The 23,946-nt window shown below is 43.5% G+C and overlaps 1 protein-coding gene across 1 annotated transcript; it reads left to right on the top strand.

The window, feature by feature from the left end:
• The first annotated feature begins 8,166 nt into the window (after window positions 1-8,166).
• On the top strand, window positions 8,167-9,114 carry LOC144279195 (olfactory receptor 52M1-like). Its single transcript, XM_077840683.1, has one exon. It carries the CDS (start codon window positions 8,167-8,169, stop codon window positions 9,112-9,114), a length of 948 nt encoding a protein of 315 aa, XP_077696809.1.
• Window positions 9,115-23,946: the final 14,832 nt, after the last annotated feature.

Here is a 23,946-nt window from a genome sequence, read left to right as displayed (position 1 = left end):
AGATGAACTATTAGAGAAACTGGGACGGGCCCAGTTCATCTCTACCTTGGACTTAACCAAGGGGTACTGGCAGGTACCGCTAGATGAGTCCGCCAAGGAAAGGTCAGCCTTCACCATACATCTCGGGCTGTATGAATTTATTGTACTCCCTTTCAGTCTGCAAAATGCACCCGCCATCTTCCAAAGACTTGTAGATGGTCTCCAAGCGGGATTAGGAGAATATGCAGTCACCTACCCTTGATGATGTGGCCATCTTTTTGGATTCCTGGGCAGAACACCTGGAACATCTACAAGAAGTCCTTGAGCGCATAAGGGAGGAAGGACTAACTGGTAAGGTTAAGAAGCGTCAAATAGGCCTAAACAGAGTGACTTACCTTGGACACCAGGTGGGTCAAGGAACTATCGGCCCCCTACAGGCCAAAGTGGATGCTATCCAAAAGTGGCCTGTCCCAAAGTCAAAGAAACAGGTTCAATCCTTCTTAGGCTTGGCTGGTTATTACAGACCATTTGTACCGCAATACAGACAAATCGCCGCCCCACTGACAGACCTAACCAAAAAGAAACAGCCAAATGCCGTTCAGTGGACCGAAAAGTGTCAGAAGGCCTTTAACAAGCTTAAAGCGACACTCATGTCTGACCTTGTACTAAGGGCCCCAGACTTTGACAAACCGTTCCTAGTAACCACAGATGCGTCCGAGCGAGGTGTGGGAGCAATTTTAATGCAGAAAGGACCTAATCAAGAATTCTACCCTGTAGCGTTTCTCAGCAAAAAACTGTCTGAGAGGGAAAGCAACTGGTCAGTCAGTGAAAAAGAATGTTATGCCATTGTCTATGCCCTGGAAAAGCTACACCCATATGTTTGGGGACGGCGTTTCCACCTGAAAACTGACCATGCTGCACTACAGTGGCTCCTACCACCATGGGAAATAACAAAAACTTATTTGGTGGAGTTTAGCTCTCCATGATTTTGATTTCGACATCCAACACATCTCAGGAGCTTCTAACAAAGTGGCTGATACACTCTCCTGTGAAAGTTTCCCAGAATCAACTGGTTAAAATCGTCCTTGAGATGTGGAAAAATATTTTTTGTCTTTATGCACTTGGTAGTATATTTAGAGATGCATGTGTCTTATTAACTCTGTTTTTCCTAGAGCTCCAGGAAGAAATCCCAACCAGCGTTTCACCCTAGCTGAGATTTGGGGGGGCGTGTCATAAATATAAAGGGAAGGGTAAACCCCTTTAAAATCCCTCCTGGCCAGAGGAAAAATCCTCTCACCTGTAAAGGGCTAAGAAACTAAAGATAACCTCACTGGCACCTAACCAAAATGACCAATGAAGAGACAAGATACTTTCAAAAGCTGGGAGGAGGGAGAGAAACAAAGTGTCTGTGTCTGTCTATACCGTTTTTTTTTTTGCCGGGGACAGAACAGGAATGCAGTCTTAGAACTTTTAGTAAGTAATCTAGCTAGGTATGTGTTAGATTATGGTTTCTTTAAATGGCTGAGAAAAGAACTGTGCTGAATAGAGTGACTATTCCTGTCTGTGTGTCTTTTTTGTAACTTAAGGTTTTGCCTAGAGGGATTCTCTATGTTTTGAATCTAATTACCCTGTGAGGTATCTACCATCCTGATTTCACAGAGGTGATTCCTTTCCTTCTATTTACTTCTATTTCTATTAAAAGTCTTCTTGTAAGAAAACTGAATGCTTTTTCATTGTTCTCAGATCCAAGGGTTTGGGTCTGTGGTCACCTATGCAAATTGGTGAGGATTTTTACCAAACCTTTCCTAGGAAGTCGGGTGCAAGGGTTGGGAGGATTTTGGGGGGAAAGACGTGTCCAAACTACGTTTCCTAGTAAACCCAGTTAGAGTTTGGTGCTGGCAATGGATATTCCAAGGACAAAGGATAAAATTAATTTGTACCTTGGAGAAGTTTTAACCTAAGCTGGTAAAAGTAAGCTTAAGAAGTTTTCATGCAGTTACCCACATCTGTACCCTAGAGTTCAGAGTGTGGGAGGAACCTTGACAACACTGGTCAAGTTTCTGACCAGGACAAGATGATACAGCTCTGGATCCTATGCTACGGAGCTGGGGGGAACTGTCTGGAGCCCCACTATTGCTCGTTCATGAGTGACTAGTGAAAGAATTCATGGAAAGGCAGCTGGGTGAATCCCTATCTGTGTTTGGCTGTGTGAGTGGAAGACCTGGAGAGGCTTACACATTGTCATAGCCTCACCATTTGATAGGGGGATGAGATTGGTATGCCAGAGGGCTCAGTGGTGCTTCACTTCCCGGTTGCACAGAAGAGAAGTCCATCAATCCATGCAGAGTTCTGCTAGACAGAGGTCCTGCTAGACCATGAGTCCATTTCCCTCTTGTCATGCCCTCAGTTACTGACAGAGAGTTCGTGGTTACCGGCAAGGAACTCCGGACTCCTGGGTTCTGTCGTGATTTGCTTTGTGACCTTGGCAAAGTCAGGTCTCCCCATCCTGCAGTTTACCTATCAGTATAATGGGAATATGTTCCTAGTCACTTTCCTATGCTCAGTGTTTTCATGATCCTTCAACGAAATGTTACTGAGGAGTATTAGTGATCTTTGATCCTTTAGAGACAACTCTGTGTGTGTGCAGAAACTGCTCATATTTCCCCTTAGTCATCTTTTTACAGATCATTCTGTCTACTATCTACCCAGCCACCCTGGCATGTACTGGGTATCAGACACAATAGAGAACTAACATTAACCCTAGTTTTCTTACTAATCAACTATAATTTTTCAATATACACAAATACACAAAACATTATGCTTAGTGTTTTCAAGATCCTTCAATGAAACATTACTGAGGAGTATTAGCGATCTCTGATACTTTAAAGAGAATGCTGTGTCTGTGACAGGGCAGCCAGGACAGTCTCTGACTCAGCACAGACTCCAAGAGTTCTCATCTCCCTGGGGAAGACCCCTTAATTACTGTTTACTCCTAAAGCTGTATAAACAGCACAGAAGAGCAGACAGGCTTGTCTCCAGCCTGTTTACATCCAGATGCCTCTTCTCCACTGGAGGCTGAGTGAACCCCACTGGGATTCCACAGAACTATATTATAAACGGTGCACATCCTGGTGTCAGTTATCATTGGGGAATGTTGCTATAGATGCTGGAGTGAGACATATGTGGGACACGACTATCTGAGGGGGATTCCCAGGGAAGACGCTTCTATCTTGGAATTCACAGCTACTCATCTCTTGCTGAGGAGCTCACCTGCTCAAGAAACCCAGTGCAACATGGGCATGATGAGAGAGAGAGTAAGTCTGTGGTCTTTTCCACTGAGCGCAGCCATGAAACATACCTGGGCCCTTCCCTTAGGACATGAGCTTGCTCCAATATCATGGGACAGAACATCCCTCTTTGCTGTGTGCCCATGGCTGATGTCCTCCTGCCCAAACATGGCTGCATTTCAGTGGCACAGAGGATGCTTCAGGATGAAAGGTGTTAGAGGATGTGTGATACAAGGCCAAATTCTGAGGCTGTAGCTTATAATTTTCTCCACTGAATCAAAACTCCCCTTGAAGGAAGAACTGAATAAAGACCTTGGGAGTCAGCGGTGTGTTAATACACAGACCCTGTCCTCCTCCTCTTAAATTTCAGGGCTCTGGTAGTTAACTGGTGCAGAGGGGTGGGGGTTCCCTTACCTGACTTTTTATCTGCTGGAAAACATGGAGGTGCTAGGGCTCTTCACGGGAACAATTATAAGAATTTTTCAACAAAGGCAAGACATCTTCTCTCCTAACTTAATTCAAGAAGTTGCCTGTACTGTTATGCTTGAAAAATTAAAAAAAAAAAATCAGCCAGATGCAGACACCAAGCATGGGAAATTTCAGTCAAATTGATTAAAGCTGGCAAATTTATAAGGAACAGAAAATGAGGTCTCCTACTTGAAGGTGTCAGACAGCCTTAACTGAAGTTGGTGACACCAGCACAACCCACAACAGCCAATACATTTGTGAATGACATCAAGCTAAACTCTTCTTTCCAATAACAACAGTGGCAGGGAGTTCCACAGGCTAAATATGGATTATGTAAAAAACTTTCTTTTCTGAATGTGATATGTTCAGACTTTCAGTGTAATTCCATGTTCCCTTGTTTGAGTTATGATACACAGTAAATATGAATGTCTGATCTACTTTCTTTATCAATAGTTTAATAAGGTTCAAGGTCAGAAGGGACCATAAGATCACCCAGTCTGAACTCCTGTATAACACGGGCCACTAAATTTCACCCAGTTCCTCCTGTATTGAGCTCCATGGCTTCTGTTTGATTAAGACTTGGTCTACACTAGGATTTTACATTATGGACTCACAGAGCTATAGGGTTAGAAGGGAACGCAAGGGTCATCGAATCTGACCCTTGCCAAGATGCAGGATTTGTTCTATCTTAGTCATGCCAGACGGATAGTTAGCCACTTCCTTTGGAAAACATCCAGTGAAGGAGGTCAAATAACCTTCCCTGGCATCTTTTCCCTGTCCTACTGTTCTTACTTTAGGAAGTTCTTCCTGAGATGACACCTAAATCTCCTATGCTGTAGTTTGAACCCATTGCCTCTTGTCCTGTGCTTTGCAACAAGAGCTAACAACTTTCCTCCACGTTTTTATGGAAGTGTTTCAAGAATTTGAACACTGCTATTGTGTCTTCTCTTAATCAACTCTTTTAGAAACTAAATATACCCGGTTCCTTCAGCTTGCTCATATGTCTTGTGCTCCCTCCCTTTGATCATCTTTGCCACTCGCCTCTGGATCCTCTACAGTTACTCTACATCCTTTGCATATAGCAGTAACCAAAAGTGGGCACAGAACTTAGAGGAGGACTAACAAGCAACGAGCTGAGTGGTAATATCACCTCTTGTGACTTGCATGCTATGCCTCTGATAATGCAATTTAACATTGCATTTTCATTCTTTTGAAAGAGTAAAAATAATCCACACCCCTGAGAGATGTAGCTATATCAAACTAACCCCAGTGTAGCCAGCATGAGGTCAAAAGAAGAATTCTTCCATCTACCTAGCTACCACCTCTCAAGGAGGTGGATTACCTACGCTGATGGGAGAACCCCTGCCATCAGTGTAAGTGATGTCTACAATGAATCGGTACGGCCACACCGCTGTAGTGCTTTCAGTGCGGAGAAGCCCTGAAGCATATCTTCCAGAAAAGCATCCAGCCTGCATCAGCAGATGATGGGGAGTTGGAGAACCCACCACTTCCATTTGCAGTGTATTGCAACAGTTAATCACCTTCAGTCCTAAACCTTTGGCCCTTATTTCCGACTGGTTATCCATCATTGTTCCTTAATGCAATGAAAGCCAGGCTAGAGAGTCCATGATGTTGTGACTTTCCTGTGAACACGGTTGCTCAAAACATGGTGGAAAAAACCCAAACCTTTGCCAAGACAGGTGCCAGGGGCAAATATCCCAAATAGAACACATCCCAGGGGAAATACCTGGGCCTCACTGTTAACAGCTCCATGAAAACACCTGCTCATTCACAGTAGTGGGCAAAACAGATAATGTTCAGATGCCCAAGGAATGGGACAGAGAATAACCTACTCTGGATAAGCGCTCAGTTTTGGTCACCCAAGTACATAGCAGATAGAAAGGGGAGTTCCAAGACAGGCTCTCTGAATGTGGGAGGCTGCCCTATGTGGACAGACTGAAAAGTCTGGGACTGTTTAGTTTAGAGAAGAAACAAGGAAAGGGACATTTGATAGAGGAGAACAAAATAAAGAATGGAACTGATTACATTCAAATAGACAAACAGAGAAGAGTTCCCAACCAGTAACATCTAAAGACAATTAGTCCTTCAAAAGGACAAGTTCTCCAAAGCTGAGGCAAATTATCAACAGATTGGGAGGAAAAATTTAGACCAAAAAATGTGAATGAAAATTGGGACTTCTTTAAGAAGAGATTATTACCCAGCTAGAAAGCCAAGATTCCACAGTCAAGAAAGCAAAAAGCTTTGGACAAAAACCAGGTTCAATGGCAAAATACAGACATCAATTAAAAGGGGGGAAAGCAACACATAACAAAGGGAAAGGAAACTTGTTAATGTTGAAGAAAAATTTGATGTGTTCAAAAAATATTTTTTCTGAAGCAGTATCAAGTGCTCTATCACATGCGGTGATGAAATATTTTCCAGTGTATTAGCATTCAATGAGGATTTTAAACAGCATCTACAGTAGTACGTTAGAATTACGAACATGAGTTACAAACTCCCAGATCAACCACACACCTCATTCGGAACCAGAGGTATGCAATCAGGCAGCAGCAGAGACAAAGAAAAATGGCAAGTAGAGGACAGTTCTGTGTTAAATGTAAACTATAACAAAATAAAGGGAAAGTTAATTTAAAATATTTGATAAGGTGAGGAAAAAATCCTGGTATGGGATCAATTAAAAAAAAAAGTTGACGAATATAATTAGTACCAGACAACACCAAGGTTTATGGAAAACAGGTTTTGTCAAATAAATCCATTTTCATCCTTTAATGAGAGTATATTTGGTTGATCAGGGGAATGATGCAGATGCAATAGACTGATTTTTCTGAGGCATTTGATTTCGTAGGGGAAACATTCAGATAAAAAAAGGAACACAATGCAATAGCAGTGGAGTACATGTTAAATGGACTAAAAACTGGATAACTGACAGATCTCAGAAAGCAGTTATTAGGTTTCAGAGTAGCAGCCGTGTCAGTCTGTATTCGCAAAAAGAAAAGGAGGACTTGTGGCACCTTAGAGACTAACCAATTTCTTTGAGCATAAGCTTTCATGAGCTACAGCTCACTTCATCGGATGCATTTAGTGGAAAACACAGTGAGGACATATATATATAGACACAGAACATGAGAAAAAAACAAAACCGAAAAACCAAACCTGCAAGGAGAGTGATCAATTAAGATGAGCTATTACCAGCAGAAGAACAGGGTGGGGGGAGGGGGGAAACTTCTTGTAGCGATAATCAAGGTGAGCCATTTCCAGCAGTTAACAAGAACAACTGAGGAACAGTTGGGGGCGGGGGAATAATCATGGGGAAATAGTTTTACTTTGTGTTATAACCCATCCATTCCAAGTCTCTATTCAAGCCTAAGTTAATTGTATCCAGTTTGCAAATTAATTCCAATTCAGCAGTCTCTCGTTGAAGTCTGTTTGATTGTCAACAAATGAGGGTGTTTCTAGTGGTATTCTGTAAAAATCAGTTTTAGGCCCGATGCTATTCAGTGTTTTCGTCAATGATTTGGAAGCAAATAGAAAATCAGTGCAGATAAAATTTGTGCAGGATACAAAGATTGGTACATTGGTTACAATAAGGAGAACAGGGCAGGCATATTTATTGCTGTGGAGGGTTTGGTGTATGAAATTCAGGGACCCTGAAAAGGATTTAGGGGTGACTGTGGAGAACCAATTCACCATGAGCTCCCAGTGTGATGCCGTGGTGGAAAGGGCTGATGAGATCCTTGGATGCATAAACAAGGGAGTGGTGAGTTGGAGCAGCGAAAGGATTTTACCTCTCCATATGGCATTGGTGAAACTGACTGCATGCAGTCCTGGGTTCCACTTTTTCAAAAGGATCTTGAGAAATGGGAGAGGGTGCATAAAAAATAACAAAAATGATTGGTGACTGGAGAAAATGCCTCTGACATTGAGTCTTAACAAGCTTCATCTATTTATCTTATCAAAAAGAGGATCAAACGAAGACTTTCATGGGGAGAAAACCCTGGGTACTAATGGGCTCTGAAATCTAGCAGAGAGGAGCAGAGCAAGACCCAATGCCTGTGTTTCCTGCTGGTGCCTTTTCAGGTTTCCCTCAACACAACGTGTAGGAATGATTGATGCATGGAGCACAACAAAAATGGAATTGGCATTAGTAGGGTTAAAGTTTTTCATAATTCATTTATCTCAATAATGAAAATGGCATTTCTCTGTTTGTGAAGATTGAGCAATCTATTTCACCCATGAGAATAGCCTCCAGCTGTGCATGTTGTGTCTCATATTAACATTGTCTCTCCATCCAGGCATTTGTCCTGCGACCTTCACGCTAGACCCTGGGCACCTACAGGAAGACAGGGGAATATACGGTACATGCAGGAGACACTGTTCTGCCTCAGAGTTGGACACTTTCTCCCCCTACTCCATGTCAGATTCCAACACAACCGACTTCACCAACCCCTCCACCTTCATCTTGCTGGGCATTCCTGGCCTGGAGGCTGCCCATGTCTGGATCTCCATCCCCTTCTGCACCATGTACATCATAGCCATCTTGGGGAACTTCACCATCCTGTTCATCGTGAAGACGGAGCCGAGCCTCCATGGGCCGATGTACTATTTCCTCTGCATGCTGGCCATCACCGACCTGGTCCTGTGCACAAGCACCATTCCCAAAATGATGAGCATCTTCTGGTTCAATTCCAGGAAGATCGATTTCAGTGCCTGTCTCACCCAGATGTTCTTCATTCATTGCTTCTTTGCAATAGAGTCTGGGATCTTCATGGCCATGGCTTTTGATCGCTACGTGGCCATCTGCAATCCACTGAGACACTCCTCCACCCTGAGAAACCCAATTGTGGCCAAGATTGGCCTGGCTGTGGTTTTGCGTGGCAGTATGCTTGCACTGCCCTGTCCCTTGCTTGCAAGGCAGTGGCCATATTGCAGAACCAATATCATCCCCCACACATGCTGTGAGCACATGGCCGTGGTGAATCTGGCCTGTGCTGACATCCGCATCAGTAGTTACTATGGCCTCACTGTGGCAAACTTGGTCATTTGTCTAGATATGTTTTTTATAGCTGTGTCCTATATCCAGATCCTCAGGGCCATCTTCAGCCTCCCCACAAAGGACGCCTGGCTCAAGACTTTTGGGACCTGTGGCTCCCACCTCTTTGCCATTTTAGCCTTTTACATCCCAGGTCTCTTCACTCTCCTCACGTATCGGTTTGGCCACCATGTGGCCCTGCATTTCCACATTCTCTTTGCTAATGTGTGCCTGCTGGTACCCCCCATGCTAAATCCCATCATTTTCGGTTTCAGGACCAAACAGATCCGGGACAGGCTGCTCCAGCTCTTTACTCCTAAATGGACCTAATATTTACTCCTAGTGCTTTTGCTCTCAGACCAAGCTCTGCACAGAGCTGGCTTGTGACATGGTGGTGGGCCCTCTTCGCTGGATTACATAATGGACAGTCAGAGAAACTTTAAACCCTTTCTTAACCTTACAAACTTGACAAACTGGCAAACTGGCAAAGTTGACACCTTTCAAATTCTGGTAACTTGACCCCCAAGGTCCCACCACTTGCCCCACCTCTTCCACAAAGGTTATGCCCCTGCTCTGCCTCTTTCCCCCAAAAGGACATGCCCCTGTCACTTACTCCTCTCGTCTCCTTATCACTCGCTGGATCATCTCCATGTCCCTCCCCTGCTAGCTGCAAGAGTGCCATTTCAGATTTTGTTAGGGATGACAACTTTAACTGTTATTCAAGGGCTACACAGGCACTCAAAACTCTAATTTTTTTGGCAGATAACTTAGCAAATAGCTGACAGGAGTACTGTATCTAATTCCTATATAAAAGAAAGAAAAAAAATAAATATTAGACCCACTCAGCTCTAGTACTAACATATTCTGGCATCTTCTGGCAAGTCACTTAAGGGACACTGCTTAGGTTTAAAATTCTAATGAATAGTCTTACTTTATTAGTAACTCTGTGGAGAAGGAGACCCTGCCAGGACTCCTGGGTTCTATCTGAACTCTGAGATGGGAGAGGGTTATGGTGCATTACAGTGGAGGGCAGATATACCTGGGGTTTATATAAGAGCATAAGAATGACCATACTGGGTAAAACCAATGGTCCATTTAGTCCAGTATCCTGTTTTCTGACAGTGGCCAATACCATATGCTTCAGAGGGAATGAACAGAACAAGTAATCATCAAGTGATTCACCCCTGTCCCCCACTCCCAGGCTGTGGAAAACAGATGCTATGGACATGCAGAACATGGTGCTGGATCTCTGCCCATCCTGGCTAATAAAAATTGATGGATCTACTGTCCATGAACTTATCTAATTCTTATTGGAATCTATGAAGAAATTATTTCTTTTGTTTGTTTTAAATCTGCTGCCTATTAATTTCATTGGGTGATCCCTAGTTTTTGTGTTATGAGAAGGAGTAAATAACGCTTCCTTATTCAATTTCTCCACACCTGTCATGATTTTATAGAACATCTATCATATCCCTCCTTATTCATCCCTTTTCCAAGCTGAAAAGTCCCAATCTTTTTAATCTCTCCTCATAAAGAAGGAATTCTATACCCCTAATCATTTCTATTTGCTTATCTGTACCTTTGCCACTTCCAATTTATCTTTTTTGAGATGGGGTGACCAGATCTGTATGCAGTATTCAAGATATAGATCATAGAATCATAGAAGTGGAAGGGACTTCGAGACTTATCAAGTCCAGTCCCCTGCACTCATAGCAGGACCAGTACTATGTATAACATCCCTGGCAGGTGTTTGTCTAACCTGCTCTTAAAAATTTCCAATGATGGATGTTCCACAACCTCCCCAGGCAATTTATCCTAATGCCTAACCAACCTGACAGTTAGGAAGTTTTTCCTAATGTCCAACCTTAACTTCCCTTGCAGCCATTTAAGTCCATTGCTTCTTGTCCTATCATCAGAGATTAAGGAGAACAATTTTTCTCCCTCCTTCTTGTAACAACCGTGTAGATATTTGAAAACTGTTATCATGTCCCCTCTCAGGCTTCTCTTTTCCAGACTAAATAAACCCAGTTCTTTCAATCTTCCCTCATAGGTCAAGTTTTCCACACCCCTAATCATCCTTGTTGCTTTTCTCTGGGGTCTCTTCAATTTGTCCATATCTTTCCTGAAATGTGGTGCCCAGAACCGAACACAATACTCCAGTTGAGGCCTAATCAATGCAGATGTACAATAGATTTATAGAGGCAATATGATATTTTCTGTCTTATTATCTGTCCCCTTCCTAATAATTCCCAACATTTGGTTTGCTTTTCTGATTGCCACTGTTGTTTTCAGAGAACTATTCACAATGATCATTTCTTTTCTTTCTAATTTTGACCCTATCTTTTTCTCTGTGTAGTTGGGATTATATTTTGCCATGTACATTATTTTGCATTTATCAACACTGAATTTCATCTGCCATTGTATTGTCCCATAACCCAGTTTTGTGAGATCCCTTTGTAGCTCTTTGCAATCTGCTTTGGATTTAACAATCTTAATTAATTTTATATTGTCTGCTAGTTTTGCCACCTCACTGTGTATCCCTTTTTCAAGATCAGTATGTTGAACAGCACTGGTTCCAGTATAGACCCCTGGGGGACAGCACTATTTACCTCTTTCCATTCTCACCAGATGTTCTTACCCTTCTTTCCTATCTTTTAATAGGGGTGCCCGGCATTGCTTTCAGGATCATCTAAAAAGCCTTAATTTAATTTAACGACTAGCCCTTTGTTATTTTAATAACTGTGTGTGATGTTGCACCCCATAATGCTTAATAGAAATATGCTTATGAGAGTAAATATGATATAACTGAAATATATTTTATGCTCGATATGCCATGTAACATAACTTTGAAAAGACTATGATCTATTGAATATATTCATCCTATTTGTATGAATGTATCATTTTTATATCTGAAGTTATGAGCATTGGCTCTATACTTGTATTTAAAGTGTTTGCTGTAGGAAGCACATAAGATAGATTTGGTCAACATAGTGTGAAGGGGTCATTCAAGTAATTGGGAGTACTTAGTTAATAATGGTCTTTCGGAGATGGCAATCCACATCTGAGCTTTCCTGGGAACTTTCAAACTAACATGTAAACAATGGCGTCGGCCTGCAAAAAGCTAATCAATCATAGACATGACTTGCCCAGGTGGCAAGAGACCTCACCTTGTGGCTGTGATGTTGCGCGAGAGAGAATATAAGAGGCCCTGGAAAGCCCTCCATTTTGTCTTCAGCTTCCTCAGAAGATAGACTCTACACCCCAAAGAGATGCCTGAAAGAAACTGGAACAAAGGACAGTAACTACAGGGGTGTGAGTGATTGCTGGACCCAGATTAGGAAGGAGTCTAGTCTGTTAAAGAAGCTTATAGGAACATCTCTGAGGGTGAGATTTACCTGCACTTAGTTTCCTACTGTATTAGGCTTAGACTTGCATGTTTCATTTTATTTTGCTTGGTAACTTACTTTGTTCTGTTTGTTATTACTTGGAACCACTTAAATCCTACTTTTTATATTTAATAAAATAACTTTTTATTTATTAATTAACCCAGGGCAAGTAATTAATTCCTGGGGGAGCAAACAGCTTTTCATATCTCTCTATCAGTGTTATAGAAGGCAAACAATTTATGAGTTTACCCTGTATAAGCTTGATACAGCGTAAGACAGATTTATGTGGGATTTGGACCCCATTGTGAACTGGGTGTCTTGGTGTTGGAGACAGGAGCACTTCTTAAGCTGTTTTCAGTTAAGCCTGCAGCTTTTGGGGGACATGGTTCAGACTTAGGGCTGTGTTTGTAGCAGGCTACCATGTCTGGCTCAACAAGACAGGGTACTGAATTCCCAAGCTGCCAGAGAAAAGAGGCTCAGAGGTAGTTCCAGCACATCAGGTGGCAGTCCCAAGGGGGTCTCTGTGACCGAACCCATCACACCCTGCCTCTCTTCATAAAAAAAACTGCCTCGCCAAAGGCAGAAGCTGGGAGCATGTGTCTATAAATAGGTTTGTCATTAAAGACTATCAGACCTAACAAGATCTTGCCCAGACAGAAGAAAGAAGTAACAGCATTCTAGATAAAGCCAGTTTTCTCCTGTGACTCAGCAGTGGGGTGGGCATGGAAGGAGTGGAACCACCCCAGAAGAGTGGAAAAAGAGAAGAGGTGTAGATCCAGCCCTTTATAAACACAGAGAGTGGATGAGTCAGAGAGCCAGAAGAAGCTGGGGCATAAGAGTGGAACAAGGGTGGCAGGGGGTACTCTTTGGTTGCAGGGCTATGGCTGAAGCAGAGAGACAGACTCCAGGTGGAGAAGCCAGGATTTGAAGGACGTAGCCCCTGGACACTCTAGATGGCTCTTACCAAATCCCACATAATGCTCCAGGGTGGTGAGAATATTGAGGCATGGAATGTCGTCCAGGTGTTCTATTGAGTTTACCTAGATGTGGATATTTCTTGTTCTGTCTAAAGTTGAGGAATTGTTTTAGCAACCCCTTTTGCAAGGTCTGGGTCTTTTTGGTTTAACGACCCTGTGACCCAAAAGAGAGAAACTGGAAAAAAAGTGTTCCCAACAGGGAGGTCAGGAAAGGGTGTGCTGAAGCAACTGGAGAATCTAGGGAACCGAGCCAAAAGGAGTCTCCTGGCCCTGGCACTTGGTGAGCAGGTCTCTGTGAGTGGAAGGGGAGTGGGTCTGGTTGGATACATGTCCAAAAGATATTCTCCTCACCCAAATGTGGTTCCTCTGCCCACAGTGTTTGCCTGAGTGCTCTGGTTCCCAGACTGATCCCTGTTTAGTTCAGTTATTTCCCATCTCTCTTTCTCTCTCCCCCTCTCCCTCTCTCTCTCTGTGCATTTGCATCCACTTCTCCCTTTCCTTTGTAACTCACCTGTCAGGGTTCTCTCCCCACTCTGAACTCTATGGTACAAATGTGGGGACCCGCATGAAAGACCCCCTAAGCTTATTTCTACCAGCTTAGGTTAAAATCTTCCAAAAGGAATAAATTGCTCTTTGTCCTTGGACTGGGGTATGCTGCCACCACCAAGTGATTTAGACCAAGAATCAGGGAAAGGACCACTTGGAGTTCCTATTCCCATAAAATATACCCCTAAGTCTACACCCCCTTTCCTGGGGAGGCTTGAAATATAAACAAGGTGAGCACAAACCAGATCCTTGGGTTTGTGGGACACTAAAAACCCAACCAGATTCTTAAAAAACAGAACTTTATTATGAAGAAAAAAAGGGTAAATGAAACACCTCTGTAAAATCAGGATGGAAGGTAATTTTACAGGACAATCAGATTCAAAAACACAGAGGATTTCCCTCTAGTCAAAACTTAAAGTTACAAAAACCAGGGATAAACCTCCCTCTAGCACAGGGAAAATTCACAAGCTAAAACAAAAGATAAACTAACACATTTCCTTGCTTTACTTACAATTTTTGTAATCTAGATGGTTAGTTCAAGTAGGGCTTTGGGAGATGTTTTTCCCCTGTCCTGATTCCTCGCTGATCCGGAAAGAAACAACAAAGAGAACAAAGCAAAAACCTTCCCCCACAGATTTGAAAGTATCTTCTCCTCTTATTGGTCCTTTTGGTCACGTGCCAACCAGGTTACCTGAGCTTCTTAACCCTTTACAGGTAAGGAGGGATTTTATGATACCCTTAGCAAAATGTCTAAGACATCACCCAACACACACCCCTCCCTCTCTCTGCCACTTCTAATGTGCAACCCAACCAAAGAACCAATTACAAATGGACAAGGGGCTATTTTTAAATTGACTTCAGTGACAATTGCAGGTGTAGCACTGTGAATTGTTGCAGCTGAGAGCTGATCTGGCTGGGCAAGAAGATGGGTGCATTAGTCTGGTTATTAATCACAGTAAAACAAAATCCCTGGCCATGACCATCAAGCAACCTTAGGGTTGCCAACTCAGTCAGATCGGACATCATTTGCAGCAATGGTGTCCTGTCCATCTGATCCGGCCAAGTTGGCAACACTAAGCAACCTGCAGCTGCAAACTGCAACCAGCTCAATATGAACCTGTCTGGAAGGATTGCTGGGCAGGTGGCAGCTTCATACACAGGTCTGGATGCTGCTTGAAATCTATGGATGTTTGAACAAGAGCAACTGCTGCCCTGTTCCCTTCCATAGCATTTGTGGGGATGTCATGGCAGCAGGCTTCCTACAAAGCTGCAGATCTATAGAACACTGGGCACCCCACCTCCCAGGGATGGCAGTGATATGGAGGGGGCTGAGGAAAACTGAGGAACTCTGGGCTTATGCTTTCCATGCCTGTGGTTTCCAGCAGCTGCTTCACATCAAGGGGCTGTACAAGATCAGGAGAGAGGATATATTGAACCCAGTAACCACCCCCATCAGCTGTGTCCATTCTGGTAGCTTTCTTGCTGGGGACACATTACAAGAGTGAAAGACCAGCAAATTCTAAATTGGATATATTGAGGAATGCCTCTACACAACCACTTATTCTGTGGACACCAGGAGCTTCAGTAACACAAGACTACCAACGCAGAAATATATAACTGGATGCCTTAAGCCCCTTCCCAGAGATCAATTCGGGAAATGCTTGGTTTGCAAGGAGGCTGCATTACTCTGGGATATGCAGTGACAATTTTGAAGATGACTGATAGGATGAATGACTCTCAAGATACGGTGGCAAAAGGATTGTTGATCCAGTAATGTGTGTGAGGCTGAGGTCTGACAAAGAAGGGTGACACTTGCTGAACAAGGAAAGTGAGAGGGACATTTTCAGAGGGTCATGTATTGTGCACGTGATGGGTAGTAGGGAAAACTTTCTTTCATTTTCCTTTGCTCTGTACCTCGGTTTGCTTTTCTCCTGTGGTAGAGACCAAAATGCAGTCTTTTCAGGATATGGATGTATGTATCATATACAATAGAAAATTAGATCTCAGAGAGCTCTAGTTCTGTAAATATATTGCTGTAATCCTCTGTACCCCAAAGCAACACCCTGGCACCCCCATATTCAATACTGTTATGTAATTGCAACAAACCTTCTACAAAATATGTCATGCAAGGTTTCTAGGAGAAAGTTGTGGTTTGCTGAATATGATTATCCTATTTGTATGCATGTATCACTTTTGTATCTGAAGTTATCAGATCTGACAATGTGCCTGTATTTCAAATGTGTTTGTTCATGTGGTAGCTCACATAAGGTAGCTTAAATCCAGTCTACCCAGCACATTGTGAATGGACTATTCAAGTTGATGGCACATCAATGAACACAATGGGCCATGGAGGAAGCTTATTCCCACCTGATGGATTTTAATGTTCCTGTGGACATTATAGCCAGAACATGGGTAATGGTCCCTGCTATGATTCTTGCAAGGGCATGTGCCCAGCTTATGTGATGCTGGACTCCATCTTTTGCATGTACTGTTCCACTAACCATGTTGGGGGCTTTGTTTGGGACAGTGAAGTTGAAAAAGACTTTGACTGGGGAGGTGATTGCAGAAAACCCAGCACATGTATGGAAGAATGGAGAACTGTTTGCACCATCAGGGTAAGAGAGTGCATGATTCAAAACCTGTCTCTTTTATAGAACACAGATTGCAATTTTGCTTTATGGTAATCTACTTTGATCTGTACACTTGTTACTTATAATCACTCAATATCTATCTTTCTTTAATTTATACATCTGATGTCAATTTTTTACATAAAACAGTGTCTTGTTTGAAGTGTAAAGGCAAATCTGCTCAGGAAATCTGCTTCTGCTTTGTCCTCTCCAGATTGAGGGAGGGATGGACTGGGTAATTAACTTACACTGGTCAGGCATCTGAAAAGGACAAGATGGTAGCGCTCTGGGATCCTAGGCTGGGGAGCTTGGGGGAACTGGGTGAAACCTCTCTATTGTTATTTCATGAGTGGCTGGCAAAAGCATTCACATAACTCACCTGGGTGTGACCCTGTCTGTGAATATTTATGTGAGTGCAGGATCTGGAGGGGTTTTTAGCTTTTGACATTATCACAAGAGGGGGCCCAGACTGGTATGCCAGAGGGCTCAGTGGTACCCCAGTTCCAGGTTGCAACCAGCAGAAGTCTGTCATAATGGCACGGCAAATGGTGAAAGACACAACTTGTTCTGTGTGAGACTTGTTCTTCATATACACTGGTGTGGAGATTTTAAGTGAGACTTTATGTGTGGTGTCAGGAGATCAGTTTAAGAGGTTACCAGTTTGTTATTTTCTCTTTGCTTATTTAAGGAATGGGAAGTGGGGGCAGAAAAGGAGGAAGATGAGTGAAAACAGTGAAACAATTGTGAAATTGGAGCACTTTGGATTGCAGGCAGTAGAAATAAACAAAAGGAGAATTCTGGAGATAAAGCAGAGAGAGACTGCCAGAGAGGAGGCTGAACACAATAGGGCTATGGCACTAAAACAACAAGAAACTGAGCAGAAACACCAGTTGAACTTGATGGAAAAGCAGAACCAGAACCCTCCTACCCTCCACTGATTCCTACCTCTCTGAAAATTGACAAATGGGAACCATTGTGTCCGACATACAATGAGGCAGGTGATATTGCTGAATACTTTACTACCTGTGAGAAGTTTTGTGTGATTCATAAGATTCCTGACTACCAAAATATGCCCCGTTCAGTTGCAAAGTTGACTGGTAAAGCTCTGGATATATTCAATAAATTGCCAATTGAGGATGCTTTACTTTAGTAAATTCAAAGAAATGGTTTTAAAACAATTTCAGATTACCTCATAAGCATATTGAGCTAAATTTATGAATCTTAAGAGGGGTGCAGGTATGAGTAATATGGAATATATAAACAAATGAAAGATTTGATGGGAAAGTGAGTAAGGGGTAAAGGTGTTACAAACTTTTTAGGAATGTTTGACCTTTTTGCTCAGGATCATGCCTTAAACATATGCAAATATGTTGTAAAATAATGGTTATGGGACAAGAAGTTAAAAACTCTGGATGAGATGGCTTCTCTAGCTGATGATTTGAGCAAACACAGGCATCTATTGTGAAAAAAAAAACACAGTGAGAGGGCTTTAAACTTGGTAGGACACAAGGTTCAAGTTTTACTCCTGGGAAGAAAGAGGCTGGCTGAAAATCTGGGCACTCACCTCCCCAAAGCCATTCTTAAAATCCCTGATCTAAATCTCCTGTAAAAAACAGAAGATCTGAGAATGCGCTATCATTGTAATTCCACTGATCACCTGAGGAATAAATGCCCTGTGCTGGGGGAAGCAGGAAATAGGTATCTTATGTGAATTCTACCACCCTGAGCACAGAAGCCCCCCATTAATCAGTCACTTGTCACACTGGGTTTCTAAAATTAGCTTTTGCACAAGGCATGAAGCACACAAAGGCTGCCAGCATTAATGGCAGGGAACACCTTGGATGGGAACATACAGGGCAGAAATTTGTGTGGTTAGGTGAAATGTAGTACAAGAAGGGGTCATACTGCCAGGACAGATTCCAGAGCTTTTCTAAGTTTTTTTTTACTTTGGGTCAGGCCACTTTTGGATAGCATCCACTTTGGCCTGTGGGGAGTTGATAGTTCCTTGACCCACCTGGTGTCCAAGGTAAGTCACTCTGTTTAGGCCTATTTGACACTTTTTAGCCTTAACAGTTAGTCTTGCCTCCCTTACGCTCTCGAAGACTTTTTGTAGATGCTCCAGGTAGGTCAAGGAACTATCAACCCCCTACAGGCCAAAGTGGATGCTATCCAAAAGTGGCTTGTCCCAAAGTCAAAAACAGGCTTGGCCAGATATTACAGGTAATTTGTACCTCACTACAGCCAAATCGCTGCCCCACTGACCGACCTAACCAAAAAGAAACAGCCAAAGGCAGTTCAGTGGACTGAAGAGTGTCAGAAGACCTTTAACCAGCTTAAAGCGACACTCATGTCTGACCCTGTGCTAAGGGCCCCAAACTTTGACAAACCATTCCTAGTAACCACAGATGCATCTGAGTGTGGAGTGGGAGCAGTTTTAATGCAGGAAGGACCGGATCAAGAATTCCATCCTGTCGTGTTTCTCAGCAAAAATACTGTCTGAGAGGGAAAGCCACTGGTCAGTCAGTGAAAAGGAATGTTATACCATTGTGTATGCGCTGGAAAAGCTATGCCCATACATTTGGGGACGGCATTTCCACCTGCAAACCGACCATGCTGTGCTACAGTGGCTTCATACCGTCAAGGACAATAACGAAAAACTTCTTCGGTGGACTTTAGCTCTCCAAGATTTTGATTTTGAAATACAACACATCTCAGGAGCTTCTAACAAAGTGACTTATGCACTCTCCCGTGAAAGTTTCCTAGAATCAACTGGTTAAAATCGTCCTTGAGATGTGGAAAATATTGTTAGTTTTTATATAGTCAGTAGTACATCTAAAGGTACATGTGTCTAATTAACTCTGTTTTCTCCTAGAGCTCCAGGAAGAAATCACAGCCAGTGTGGAACCAGCTGTCTGACACGTTCTGCGATTTGGGGGGCATGTCATAAATATAAAGGGAAGGGTAACAACCTTCTTGTATACAGTACTATAAAATCCCTCCTGGCCAGAGGCACAAAATCCTTTTACCTGTAAAGGGTTAAGAAGCTCAGGTAACCTGGCTGGCACCTGACCAAAAGGACCAATAAGGGGACAAGATACTTTCAAATCTGGGGTGGGGGGGGGTGGGGGGATTTGGTTTTGGTTTGTCTGTTCTGAGTGCTTGCCAGGCACAGATCAAGGAAGCAAGCAATCCAACTCCATTAGAATCAGTAAGTATTAGCAAGGGAATGTGTTAGCTTATTTTTGTTTTGTCTTCTGATTTTATCTGTGCTGAGAGGAAGGTGTATTCCTGGTTTTATTTTTGTAAATTTAAAGTTTGGCCTAGAGGGAAATCCTCTGTGTTTTGAATCTGATTGTCCTGTAAAAATTACCTTCCATCCTGATTTTACAGAGGTGCTTCTTTTACTATTTTTCTTTATAATAAAGTTCTGTTTTTTAAGAATCTGGTTGGCTTTTTAGTGTCCTACAAACCCAAGGGTCTGGTTTTGCTCACCTTGTTTATTTTTCAAGCCTCCCCAGGAAGGGGGGGTGTAGGTCTGGATGGATACTTAATGGGAATAGGAACTCCAAGTGGTCCTTTCCTTGATTCTTGGTCTAAATCACTTGGTGGTGGCAGCATACTCCAGTCCAAGGACAAACAGAGATTTATTCCTTGGGGAAGTTTTTAACCTAAGCTGGTAGAAATAAGCTTAGGGGGTCTTTCATGCGGGTCCCCACATCTGTAGCCTAGAGTTCAGAGTGGGGAGGGAACCCTGACAACCCTAAATTCAGTCTGGGCAGGACCTGTGAGAATTTGCAATAAGAGAAGTCCCACTGTTTATCAGCTAGAAATCCAGTCAGAGAAGAAAACCACACTGAAATGGTTCCACTCCTCACAGCTGAAAAGTTGGAAAGGAGAAAACCCTGATAGGTTCCAAACAAATTAAAATTACTGCACATGCTCGACCCCAAGAGGGCGTTTGGAGCACAGTGAGGAAAAAATAAATCAAGAGCTCACCCCCGAGAAAGGGAGAGGGAGAACTCAGCTGCATGGTTTGAGCATAAGTTAATGTTTAGTTTTTGTTATTGTGTAACCTCCTGCTACATAGGGAGGGGGAAAAGTTTTGTTTTATTTTTCAGATGAAGAGCATAGATGCTGAAACATTTTGGAGGTGAGGCATTCCTGTGTCTGCTGGTGTTGGAACTACGGCTGTGCTTCTTTGATGGTGTGAATCCAGAAACTATTGTATTCAAGATGGGGGGACATTTCCCATGGCAGGACATGCTTCCATGCTGATGATGCTCATTAAAAAAAAGCACTAATTAAATTTGTGACTGAACTCCTTGGGGGAGAATTGTATGTCTCCTATTCTGTTTTACCCACATTCTGCCATATATTTCATGTATCAGAGGGGTAGCTGTGTTAGTCTGTGTCCACAAAAACAATGAGGAGTCTGGTGGCACCCCGAAGTCTAACAGCTTTATTTGGGCATAAGCTTTCTTGGGCAAAAAGCCCCCTTCATCAGATGCATGGAGTGAAAATTACAGACACAGGCATAAATATACTGGCACATGAAAAGAAGGGCCTTACCTTACAAGAGGAGAACCAGTGTTGACAGGTTCAATTCAGTCAGGGTGGATGTGGCCCACTCCCAATAGTTGATGACAAGGTGCCAATACCAAGAGAGGGGAAATTGCTTTTGCAGTGAGCCAGCCACTCCCAGTCCCTAGTCAAGCCCAAATTAATCGTGTTAAGTTTGCAAATGAATTGTAGCTCTGCAGTTTTTCTTTAGAGTCTGTTTTTGAAGTTTTTTTGTTGAAGAAGTATGGCTACTTTTAAATCTGCAACGGAGTGCCCAGGGAGATTGGCGTGTTCTCCTACTGGCTTTTGAATGTTACCATTCCTGATGTCTGATTTGTGTCCATTTATTCTTTTATGTACAGACTGTCTGGTTTGGCCAATGTCCATGGTTGAGAGGCACATGATGGCATATATCACACTGGTAGATATGCAGGTGAATGAGCCACTGATGGTGTGGCTGATGTTGTTGGGTCCTATGATGGTGTTGCTAGAGTACATATGGGGACAGTCTGTGGCTGGGATATTGTGTCCATCAGCTACTCTAACCAGCCCTCCCATCACTGAGCAGCCACCTCCACCCTGTACAACCCCGCTTCAGCAGATCCTGTGACAGGCCATAGTAGCATATCGCTGATGAACCTGTGCTAGCCGTGAGCTGGAGAGGGACGTAGAGAAGATGTAGAGGCAGAGAGATTGTGGGAGGGTGGGCCTAGCTCAGAGTGGATCACTCAGATCTCTGCCTAACTTTGGGGATCCCTGGATTCTGGTCCCCTTTTCATTCCTCAGGGAGAAGGGAAGGGACCTCCCCTCTTGGCATGATCCGAGGGAAATCCATAGGGAATCTTGTGGAATATCCTTTCCCTTATTAGTAGTATTTATTATTTATTTCAGCAGATCACAGCTTTGACAGCATCATCGTTACCACTCGGCCGCCCTGAGGTAGCCCTGTGATTAATCAGAACCATATGAACAGTGATGACAAGCCCGGATTCCAGTAACAGAGCCTGCAGCTGGGCTGGTGCTGCAGTCCAATTAGGTATCATCAGCATGCATCCCCTGTGAATTGGTCTCCTGCAGTTTGCCATTGGCTGTGACGGTGGATAAAGATGGTACACACTAAGTCAAGGAGCTGACATTCCCTAATGGCCAAGTGGCCCCCAAGGAAAAGTGCAGGCATGCTTCATAAAGACACCTGCCTCCCCATCTGAACAGATACAGCCTGCTGCCCATGCAATCTCCTCTATGACTCCTTGTCATTTAGGGTGAAGACCTCTGGTGTCAGCGGATTCCCGTCTAGCAGGAATTGGGTACGTTGGCAGGTTTCACTATCTTTAAAATGCGAAGTGGAGGGGAAGGGCTGGAAGCTGTTTCCACTGGCAGATGTTCAGTGCAGCCACCGTGGACTCAGCAGGGCTGTCGTGGTGACTCAGTGACGGGGCTGGAGGGCAGGCAGCACTAGGTAGCTTGGGAACCCCTCCCCCACATCTGCTCATGCTGCATGGTGGGTTATTCGGGTTACACAGAAATCTGAGATTGGAAGCAACCTCAGTGGGTTAAAACCCTGATGCCCCGAGTCAGAATTTCTCAAGGGGTCCTATTTCTACCAGTGCCATGTGCTCTCGGCCCAATTCTGCCAGGGGCTGAGCAAGAGGAGACCCAAGGAATATCAGTGAGTAGTTCCCAGATCACCTCATGTTTATTTGCCTCTGGAAATTTTATCAGGAAATGTATTTTTAATTATTTTATTCTCTGATTTGACTGTGAGCGCAGGAATTCAGATCTGCATTGCTCTGTGGTAACAGGTCTGACAGGGATTATTTCTGTTTTCTGATTGGCTGAGGGCTCTAGAATCTCTGCCCTATAGAGTCACAGGGCTACCAGCATCTCTGCCCCCTCTCTGGTCTCCAAGTGCTTTCCCTCTCATGGGGTGGAAACCTCCTCCCACCCTCAGACTGGGCCTTGGGCTACCACACACTGCGGGTCAACTGTGCTTGCCAAGCAGGTCCCAGTGGGTTTGACACCTGTGGTTCTTCCCTCTGGGAGTGGTGAGATGAGTGGTCAGCCAGCGTTCTTGAACCAAAATACGGTTTAATCTGAAGAGTAGGAAGAAAGTGTAACATGGGAGAATAAAAGGGTTTTCAAAGAACTGTATGTACTTGTCTCTGATACCAAGCCCTGAAACTCTGATGGGGATCCAGGCAGGCCGAGGGCCTTCAGATTTCCCGAGCAGTGTTTGTGAGTGTCAGTCCGAAGAGCTTCTCAGCAACCGCTGCCCCACCTCTGGACAGACTCCCAGTCCTGGCAATACACACAGTGTAACATGGCTGGAGCCTGGAAATAGGCTCTTACCAGCTTGTAGCTCTGGTGTTGTCTCTCAGCTTCCCTGAAGTGCTGACTGAGAGACGGCTTTTCTTGATCTCTTACTTCCCAACCTCCTTGTTTTCCAGAAGTCTCTTATTAAACTAAGAGCAGCCATACCGGTTTAACCTAAGATAGCCTTGACATAAACATCCCGATTGTAACCCAATATACCTGTAGAGCAAATATCCCCAGAACTGGGTTTAACATATGCACTCCTTATGGCAGCTCAGCTCCATGTCTGTTCCAATACCATTCCCGGGTGGTATGGATTTTGTGAATACAGGACAGAGGCAGTCAGAGTGAGAAAGAGCAGTAGACTACTTTTGTGTGTGAAATGAAGTTGCATTTCAATGAACTCTCATGCAATTGACTTTGAAATCCATGTCCTGCAAACCCTTATCGTGTCTGAATAACAGGTGCTGAGGTTTCTATGTACTACAAAGTGAGAGCTCAGGGACTCAATATTATCTACACTGACCCCACTCCAGATACAGGCTACAGACTGACAGAACAGAACCTGAGGAGAACGAGTCAGGTATTAACCCAGAGACAGAGGAGCTACTAGACATCTTTTTTTTCTGACAAGTGACTGAGTGGGGGCTGAAATGCATGATCTGTTCAGGTTCTGAAGAAATCCAGGTGACAGACACTACATCTGTAGACCCACTCTAACCTGGCAAATAATCTCTGAAAGAAAATCAGAGG

Source organism: Eretmochelys imbricata, chromosome 1, assembly GCF_965152235.1.
Source record: "Eretmochelys imbricata isolate rEreImb1 chromosome 1, rEreImb1.hap1, whole genome shotgun sequence".
Classification (NCBI taxonomy): domain Eukaryota; kingdom Metazoa; phylum Chordata; order Testudines; family Cheloniidae; genus Eretmochelys; species Eretmochelys imbricata.
Note: the sequence above shows the minus strand (reverse complement) of the source record. Positions and strands in the feature narration are given on the sequence as shown.